Source organism: Lepisosteus platostomus, chromosome 5 (genome assembly GCF_059453375.1).
Source record: "Lepisosteus platostomus isolate fLepPlt1 chromosome 5, fLepPlt1.hap1, whole genome shotgun sequence".
In the NCBI taxonomy this organism is placed as follows: Eukaryota; Metazoa; Chordata; class Actinopteri; order Semionotiformes; family Lepisosteidae; genus Lepisosteus; species Lepisosteus platostomus.
Genome location: NC_142615.1, coordinates 62,302,012 through 62,312,223, shown reverse-complemented (window position 1 = coordinate 62,312,223; position 10,212 = coordinate 62,302,012). Strand labels below are relative to the sequence as shown.

Sequence of the window (10,212 nt, the reverse complement as noted above, 5' to 3'; positions counted from 1 at the left end):
GGAACCCCCACAAATACTTCCCTTGAATTCCTCCACCCCATTCAAACCTATAAACCATAAAGAAACAAGGGCAGGCAGAAGGGTCTTTCACAGCTTTATTGAGATGTTGCCATTACAAGGCAAGTGGAGGCAGGAAAGTCACAAGGGCCAGGCTGGAGCCTTCATTCAGGCACCTGGGGAGGAAAGAGAACAATCCAGCTACACTGCAGGACACCACCCCTACAGGAGCTCCTCCTGCCAGACCCTACCTCTCCACTGGCCAACATCTCCAAAGTCCTCTGCTCCCTCCACATCCTCACTGGTGCTCTCAGCATCTTCACTGGAGCTCTGAGGGTCTCCTTCCTCATCCTCAGTCCAGTCAGCTCCCACATCCAGAGGAGCTTCTACTGGTGCCACAGCCACCCGACTACTGGTCACCAGGCTCCTGGTACCTGTGGACAAGCAGCACCCAGGAGTGAGGGATCTGCTATACCCAGAGACCCACAGTCTACTCATCTAAACAGTCCCTTTGTCCAGCACGGGATCATTCCTCAGTTGTCCAAGCATGGTTGTCTCTTGGGCAGAGATGCATCCACAAGGGATAGAGAACCAGACCCACCTTCATTCCGGCTGCCAGCACACCTGGACTCACAGCAGGCACAGACCTCATGGTCACCATACAGCTCCTCCCACCTGGAGGAGAGGAGGAGGACAGGTGAGGCCTAAACCTGGCATGTCCCAGAGCACCCTCAGCAGGCTCCTTGCAGAAGTACCTCTTAGCCTCCCTGTTGTAGGTGCAGGATTTGGTCCCTGGTGTTGCTTTAGCAGGAGCCACAGCCATGACACAGTGCATGTACAGCTCAGTCACTTCATGCTGCAAGAGGGAAGGTCACAGCATTAAGGGATCAAGGCCAATAGAGGGACAGAGAAAGACCTTCTGCCATCAGTGAAGGCAAGCTGGCAGCTCTAGGCACTAGAGCTGCCACAGTCTGGTTCACATCTAGATCATGGATGGAAAAGCAGACAATGGATCAGTAGAGCGAGAAGGCTGAGCAGCCTTTGAGAGCAGTACCTTCCTGGACAGCTTCTTCTGGAAGAGGAAGGCATCAATTGTGAAGCGGAGCACATCCTTCTGCTTGGAGGGGACAAACCTGGACAGGCAGCCATCTGCCTTGCTGTCCACCATGCACCTGGGGACAAGGACAAGGATGAACCCCTGCAGGCTCTCGGGGCTCCTGCCCACCTCCCCTCCCAGAAGGGGCCGTACCCCAAGTTGTCGATCACGGGGAAACGGGGCTGGGAGTGCTGGTCTGGTTTCTCCGTTACGTAACACGAGTGGATGTACAGCCTCTGCTCCGCTGTGGCAAAGTAGGCAGTGGCCTGGAAGTACATGGGCTGACCCAGGAAGTACTCATCCTTGGGAGAGAGCCGGACCCAGTGGGCTGGAGAGAGAGGCAGCATTACACCTGCACACAGCACCCCCTGCAGGCAGGTGGAGCCACTCACTCAAGGAGCTTACAGTTGGTGGTGAGCAGGACAAAGCTGTGCTTGTTCTTCAGGTCCTTGAAGAAGGTCCTTCTCCTGGCCCACGTGGGGACATAGCCAACCTTGTAGGAGTAGTGGAACCTGCAGGACAGAGGGGATGAGGGGCTTCTGGACACTTTCCCAGCGGCTTCTCAGCAGCAGCAGAGCCCTGCCTACCTGTTGTAGGAGCACTTGACAGGCACAGAGAAGGGAATGAAGCGATGCACAGGTGCACTGGAGGAGGGCGGGGCATAGCGGAGAGTGTTGGAGTACACCAGGCGGCCCTGGACAACCTGCAGGGTCACAGAGGAAGGGATATTCCCAGGAAAGGCAACCCCGACACTGGCCCTACAGCTCACATCGATACACTGTCTGTAGATGAAGACCCGCTTACCGATCGCTCGGTGCCGCACTCGTGAAGCCCGTAGATGAAGTAGAAGTAACTGCGTGTGGTTCGGCTGACGCTGCAGTTGCCCAAGGTCACCTCCGATGGCCGACAGCTGAAGCCGAACAGGAGCCGACTGACCCTCACGTACATCCTGCTGGAGTCGCACCACACAGCCACTCCTCGGGTGCCCCCGATGGCCGGGCGAGCCGGCTGCCGCCCTCGCTGGGGAGGAAACAGGACGCTCTTGATGTAGGCGGGTAAGGGGCGGCTGCCGGCTTCGGGCTTCATCTTCTCCTTGTCGAAGTAGGGCGAGTACGCGTCTCTGGACACGGGAAGGCGGCGAAAGTCGGGAGCCAAGGACTGTGAGTCGTTCTCGCTTGCAGACAGGTCTTCGGAGGGCGCATCTGCCAGGTTCAAATCCTCCGACTGGGCTGCGTCTTCAGGAGCCGGGAGGTCGGCCTGGAGCGCTAATTCCTGAGAGTCCCAGCCAGCCGGTCCGGCGGAGATCAGTGCGGGGAGCCCGGCCCCTGCGCACAGGCACAGCACAAAGAGAAACGAGCGCATCGCCAAATTGACGTCTCGCTAAACTGCTACAGAAGTAAGACACATAAACCACCAAACTGTGTTGAAGCAAGAGAGCATAAAGTGTGAACGCGGTGACTAGGTTTTTATACTAGCAGGACTATGCTACCACACACATGGTCGCACTGCCGCTCAATCAACACAATCAATTACACACAGAGACCCGAATTGTTCTCAGCGTCTAATTAGAACCTGTTTCCAGTCTGAGGCGGGACTCCGTGAAGCCGCCTGAACACTTTCCCGTGTGTATCTGACCCCAGCGGAGGAGTTCCACGTAATTTCGACAGAATGAAATCATCCACACGTGTAAAATTTGCTCAGATTAATTTATTGTTCAATTCGTTTCTAATTTCCAAGGACAGTGTGTTAAACTCGCTGTCAGACAGAGTACGGAACATGCGACACGTCCGTCCACACTTTCTTTTATCGAGGGGGCTGTTCTATCAACACGTAATTTTACAATAATAATTTTACTATTTTTCATGTGTAATTGCATGTCATATTAAAATGTGTAATACAAGCATTTCTTTGCTTCCCAGTAAAGAAATACTGATCAGCTTTTGACATGTTCTGATAATAATTTGTCTGATTTCTCAGAGATTGCTTTTGCTTCGCAGCACTGAGAACCAATGGAAGCCCGTTTCCGCCAGGGAGTAAAAAAAAACGCACTATGGTATCTCAGAATTGTGACTTAGAATCTCAGAATTGCGACCTAAAAACTCAGAATTTTGACTTTATATCTCACATTTGCGACTTCGAAATAGCCCCTATTTCATTGTCTGTCCTTTTGTTATTGTAACGGATTCGGGTTCTAGGGCTTGTGCCCTCGCCGCTCCCACCCTACTTCGTGCCTCACTGTATTGGCTTGAATCCAGGCCTTGCTAGCTGAGCTAAAGAACATTTTAGATATAAAGTCGGAGTTCTGAGTTACCAAGTCGCAATTTTGAGTTACTTAGTTGGAATTCTGCGATACCATAGCGCGTTTTTTTAACTCCCTGGCAGAAACGGGCTTTCATACATTTCAATTAGTCTGATCAGTGTAGGACAAGTTAATGTAGAACCATTGCTATGTCTGTCTCTTGTTTGTATATAAATGAATGTCTTTGACAACTTAATGTTAGTTTTTAATTTAGTTTTACGATGTAGGTCATGCGTTAACATATGCACAAGCATACAAAATGTCTCCCTCCTGATTCAGCTCATGCTCCATAGGAGAGAAGCGATTCCTCCTGCTTCTCGTACAATCATATTAGAACAGAAGCCCGTGTCGCCCAGCTCTGATTCAAGAGTGACTCGCATCTTCAGCCCTTTTTTTATTCGTGATCCTAATTTTCTTTAGTTATGATCAATATTGAACTTTTTCTAAATAAATCGACAATAATCAAACATACAAAGTATTAGGAGTTGACAGGGTGCCCCTTTGGAATAGTCGTCAGAAAATGTGAGAAAAGGAAAGTTACCTAAGCTCTCACACACAGCATTGGAGATTGGAATCTGATTGTAAAAAAAAAAAACTACCTGTCTCCCCTTCATTTAACGTTGCTGTTGTTTTTATTTTACATGTTGTTAGCATTTTAATGAATTGTTAAAAGATTGATACACAAATCGCTAAATAAGAAAACGTAAAAACCCAACTGTAAGCAATTGACCATTCATATTCCTGAATTTTAAATCCCTGTGTTTATCTGTGTCCAAGTGCCTGGTGCAGCTATTTTGAAAGCAGAGTCTGATTTATTGCGGAAGCGCATTGTTGCCACCCAGGAAAAAAATCTTAATTAATAAATACCAAATTATCTCCTAATTACGAGATAGCAACGATGTCATTTGTGTGTATGAACAACCTGTTACATTTGCAATGGCAGTACCTACAGGCTATCGAAAGGTTTGCTGGCACTGTGGGTTTAGTTTTCCTGACAATGTGCATGCTGAGAAATGCGCACGGACTGACTTTCTTCTCGCAATGAAAATGTTACCGTTTGTACCTCATGTAAACACAGTTCTAACCATTACCACACTCATATATATCCTGAATCAAGAACGAATGTGTCCTAGAATCCATTGTACCGCTTCAAACTGAAAGTCAGATATGTAGTCTCAAAATAACTCAGGATTTTTTTTCCCTTGATGGCAGCATTGGCTTCTGGTATTTAGATTCAACCACTGAAGAGGTTGGTTTTGTGTTTTTAGGTATTGAACATAACTGGTAAGTTTAAGTCAGTTCTTGTAACTCTTTCCGCTCGAAAGCGCTGTTTTAATACCGGCGCACCTGTCTCCACAGGAAATTTATTGCTGTTCCAAAACCAATGTACTGCAGCTTGTGGCCACGTGTTCCTGCTGTCAGCATGTGATACCATGTTCTTCCACCGCTAGAAATATTACTGCTCTAGTACAGGAGTAAAAAAAGAAACAAATGCAAACACCGTTTAGAAAAAACACACACGTCTCAGGCCTTAACTATGACAAGGATGGGATTTGAACCTAGACGAGCAGAGCACAGTGGATTAGCAATCCAATAAAAGACTCCTGTTTAATTTTCTTTTCGCTTGCTCGATTTGTAGTACGCACCTCAATCCTTACAACTGGCAAACAAAACGGCTTCATGTGCCACAGCATTCTGCTGCAGGTACGGTTTGCACCGTGTATTGGGCGAACCCGAATGAAATATTTCAAATATGTGAAGAATTTCATGAAACCTGAAAAAAGAAGATCACAGCCAATGTCAACAATTCGGAGCCTGTAGGTAGCTTCAACAGAACAAAACGATCTGAAGCCGCAATTCTTTCATAAAGTATTGTGACACTCTACGCTGTTGCTATTACTGCTATATCTGCTGCCGTTGCTTAAAACTCTACTCAGCGGGCAAGTTAGTTGTACAAGGAATAGACTACTTTGAGCCGTCCAAATTCCATTATGTGAATTTCAGCTTTTTTTTTATTAATAACAGCATTAGTAATACAATGCGTGCTCAGAAACGTTACTTATTAACTTATGAAGCAATAGTGTTTCGACAATTTGCGGTCTTCAAAAAGTAAACGCTGAAGTTTTTATACTTCCTTGTGAGCAGATCACCTTTGATTTAGAAAAGGAAAACTTACTCCCCTGTTGCTTTCATTGCAATATCTGAATCGAGACCCAAGCGCTAAGAAAGCTGAAAAACGCAGAAGTCATAAACCCGATTTTAATTTAGATACACATTTTCTAATGCAGCCTTCATTACAAGCCAGTCTATTTCTCGAAAGCGTGTTATGTAAAAAAGAGAAAAACGAAAATATGTGGATGACAATATTTAAAAGCTGAAGATTTTACTTTTGAGAAATTGTCATTTTATGTATCTAGACGCTTTTCAACCACTGCTTTTAGAACTTTGCTGTGCTTCCTGAATCATTTTCAGTGTTATAAACTGGGTGTGGAAGTAGCGATCACTTTGTAGAGCAGTTGATAGACTGGAGCTGTTCAGACTACTCTTCTTATTTCTCAAATGCTTCCATCATTTTTCTTTCACACTAGGACGCGAGTGTGCACATGTGTTTGGTTTTCGTTTCACTGATTCTCATTGAAGATTTGTGAATTAAGGAGGAAAAATCAGTTGCTTGGGAAAGCAGAAGGTTTGGTTCTCAACGATCTTGAAGACACGCCCATGTAGTGCAGCGTGTGATATTTGTACTATAAAAGACCAAGTGCTCAAAGTGACGTCTGCGTTTACCGTTTAGACTTTTCATCTCGGGCGCACTTTTAGAAAGCAAAGATAGAGCAGTTGTGTTGAATCACACTATGACAGCTGTCAGCAGAGTGGCGCAGCGGAAGCGTGCCCATAACCCAGAGGTCGATGGATCGAAACCATCCTCTGCTATACACACCGTCAGTCTAATGAAGTGAATTTAAACTGATTTTTTTCTCTCGTGTGTGTGCAAGCTTCACACTTACTGTATTCGTTAATCTTTACCAATAGCAGATGCCCAAATGTATCTTTGGTTGTTCTGCGATCCTTCATAGTTTCCTCAATTCCTTCAAATGAACATCCATATCAAAGCAATTATATTTATATACATTACAATTAAGGTACATATTAAAAATATCAACGCACATTTGTATAATGCTCATTTAATAATGATTGTCAAGGATTGTCAAGTTCTCCAACAAATCTGTGTTCTAATTTTAAAATATTTTTGCTAAGGATACAACGGGTGTATAAATGAATTCTCCCAACAGCCAGTTAAAGAAAAATTCCACACGTGAGGATGGTTTCTTGGACATTGACTTAGGTACTTAATTGTTTACTTGTTGTAGTTGCACACGAGTAAAACACGAAGATTTCCTGCAACATTCAAGAGGGTTTGCGAAGAAATCCCTTCAATTTTTAGCGGAGATTATGTTTACATCATCACAATCTGAAGCGCGTCCCTGAGTGCGTTTGACCCAGCAGCCCTTTGTTTAACAGCTGCACAGGGACACATTCCCATTGCTTTTCACAAATCACTGGCATTTTTTTTGCAGCATTTCTTCTGTCCTGAGAAGCAAGATTTGTATTTTATCTTTCAGAAGTTGTATGAATTTCTTGAAGTTCAGAAACAAATTGTTCCAGAAAAGAAATGAACACTTGCTTCAAAGTAAATCAAGACGTATGTGTCTCTTGCTGTGTGTGCTCTTATCTGTCCATCTCTCGCTCCTCTTCTCTCTGGCAGTCTGTGTAGAGTATCTGAAGGGGATGTAACACCACTTGGAAAAGAAGAAAAATTCTCAGGAAAAATTCTCAGGCAGAATAAAAAATCATTATTCTCTTCTCAGTCAGATTCACAGCTCAGACTCACACTCAGACAGAAGCTCAACTCCGTACTGCTCTCTATCCTCACAATCCAGAACTAGAAGATATTCAGACAATCAGTGCTGCTACATGAACAATATCAGACAGAACAGCCTGGACTCATGTCACATTTCCCCCTTTTATCCTTCCTCCCAGCCCTCTTAGAGACATAAAAGACCTCCTGGTTCTCCTCTCTGTGAACTGGGCTCAGGGGTCACTGATCTGGCAGTTGTGGGCTCTGTTCCAGGTTGAAAGCAAGAAGGTTCTATTAACGCTTTCCAGGACTTCCAGCCCTTCAGTATTACTTTCTTTACTGTATGTCAGCCTCCCAAAATGTTTATAAATGTTTTATAACACATATGAGTGTGGAATTATCTTATTATTTATATATAGTATTTATGTAATAAACACCAGTAGTGACACTATGATCAGTATATTGATTATTTGTAGCCGATGGTCCGATGGTCGTGTCTACAATAGTGACCATTTGACCAGTCTGTAGCTCTGGGCAGTGGGACTCAGCCCTGGGATTCAGCTACTCTAACAAATGTCTCATAGACCGTCTTATAAATTTACAATTAGATGAAGTCATGTAACAGTTTTACAGATAATTTAAATAATCAGACAGCAGTTTTGGCAGTGGATACATCTCCACATGGGGGAAAGAAACTGAAATATATGTGCTCACTGTGAAGTAGGAAGAGGTGGTCAGACAAGCAAAACAACTTTGCAAATAATGTGAAGTGACATTGTTTTGTGTCAATCAGCTCACAGATTTCGCTTCATGTGCCTTAAGCTGTGCAATTTGTATGGTTGTTGAATGAGATTGGTTTCTTCACAAGCCCAGTCAATTGCCCAACTTGCCGACGCACACCTTCATGAAGACTCTCTTTAAGATTTCATTGTCAAGTCGCCTCCTTTGCATACAATAGTAGCACCGACACTAAGAGAAAGGATGAGAAATGGCGTTTATCAAGCGATTGCAGTGTTTGTTTGACTGAGGATCCTTGTGTGCTGAACTGGCCTCTGGAGAAGTGTAGTGCAGTAAAACAGAAGGTTTGTGTCACTCAAGATTGTTACAGAACAGAACAATACAATTACAATACTTTTGTGAGAGTAAATATTACTGGTGCATCACAGTTCCTATAATGGTGAAAACAGGAGCACCTTCTCTACATTTTTGACTGAAGTATTTAAACGGAAAGAAATAATATCACTATGCAATTCATTAATGCAATTGAGCTCCTCTAAATGTTCTAGTCTGATGAAACAATGTATAGAATTAGGTGACAATATCGGAATTAATTCAAATGCAGAAGATTAATTTTCAGCAACAAAAAAAGTGCTCGGAAATATTTTACAAGAATGAAACCTAACATTCACCTAAATAAACATTCACCCTCTACATAAGTAGAGAACAGTAGGACAGAAGGTTAGTGTCACTGGACACTGCTTCAGAGAGGCCGATCTCTTCTCCCTCATTATGCAGGCTTACCCACTCATGATGAACTGTCCTCCAGTGATACTCAGCTGCCATCATCGACTCAGACATGACGTTCATGTACATATTATACCTTAATATGGCACTGCTTTACAATAATTTGATCAAAACAACTGGTGAAAAAATAATAATCAAATATTTCTTTCCTTCTTTTAGTAAAGATAAAGACTTTGTCCAAAAAAGAAGCATTTATACCTTTCCTCTCCTACCAGCCCTTACAAGTCACCCAGTTTTTAATTTAGAGCTGGATTAAAGCTCTAGTCTCTTTGGGGGTGTGAGTTGGAATCCCACTGCTGCCAAATATCTCCAACTATCTCAGTGTTAAGAAGCAAAAAACACACATTTGCTGCAGAAGTAACAGGAGAATTTGTGCCATTCAGCCTTATAGAGTGATGTCATTTTCTCATGCTCATTTTTAGATGCTTGTGATCGAATCTATGATTCTTATGAGTGTGCCCTCCATAAAGGTAGCAGATATAACGTGCCACGTTTTCAGAGAATCGCATTAAATACAGGTCAGAAGAAGGCGACAAAGTGTCCGCTAGGCAGTTCAGCGATTTCAACAGTGTTCTCTGTTGTTTAGGTCCAGAATGACACCCGTTACAACACACAGTGTCAGGCATCAAAAAGACTTCCCAAAACCCTGATCCTCTCCTTGATCCGGTGATGGCATCCAGACATTTCCTGCAACAAAGCCAGGATACGATCTTCAACAACACGAGTGAAAGGCTAATTCCCAACCTTTGCAATCCTTTGCAAAGAAGGACCGCATGTGCTCAGTGTTAAATGCACTGTTCATTATTATTAATCATAATAATAATAATCTTTACATTATATAGTGCCTTTAAAGGTGGCTTTCCAAAGCGCTTTACAGAATGAAACCAATAAAGTTAAAAAAATACAACAGATAAGCAGGATGAGAATACACAGTTAGAGGAGACAATAGATGGTGGTATTAAATACAGTAGGAACAGAGGGGTAAAGAATAGTTCATTAAAGGCTCTTCTTTGTCAATTCAATGAAATGTTTCAGAAATGCTGAACAATTGATGTGTTTCACGCGCAGCGCGGGCTCTCCTTTGCTTACAAATATTTTTTTTCCACCAATTTACTCAACTACGATTTTTGCTGAGCATTTTGTTTGATTGCTTCCTTTTGTATACTGCACTGATTTCTGTATTGTTCAATTTCCCTGTTGATTTTAATTTCTTGTTTTCTAAGACAATCAGACCAGCTGTTCTGACCATACCTTGCACTGGAGCCACTCTTTTCTTTCCAAAGGCGTGGAGAGAGATGCTACTGCAGGTAACACCCCATGAGAAACATCATGAGCATCTGTAAAAGCTCTCTACCTGCCCGCTCCCCACACCGACGTGTGTGAGCAGGGATTTAAAGGGACATTTTGAAGTGTAGAAACATTTTATTGTTACATACTTTT

General features: G+C 43.6%; 1 protein-coding gene across 1 annotated transcript; it reads right to left on the bottom strand.

Moving 5' to 3' along the window:
- Positions 1-81: 81 nt before the first annotated feature.
- Positions 82-2,468, bottom strand: LOC148670780 (zona pellucida sperm-binding protein 3-like). The gene is made up of 9 exons (XM_088633095.1): positions 1,898-2,468; positions 1,681-1,796; positions 1,499-1,605; positions 1,247-1,421; positions 1,052-1,169; positions 753-853; positions 599-672; positions 249-431; positions 82-173 (listed from the first exon to the last, which is right to left on the bottom strand). Exons 1-9 carry the CDS (start codon positions 2,453-2,455, stop codon positions 166-168), a joined length of 1,440 nt encoding a protein of 479 aa, XP_088489221.1. The 5' UTR covers positions 2,456-2,468; the 3' UTR covers positions 82-165.
- Positions 2,469-10,212: the final 7,744 nt, after the last annotated feature.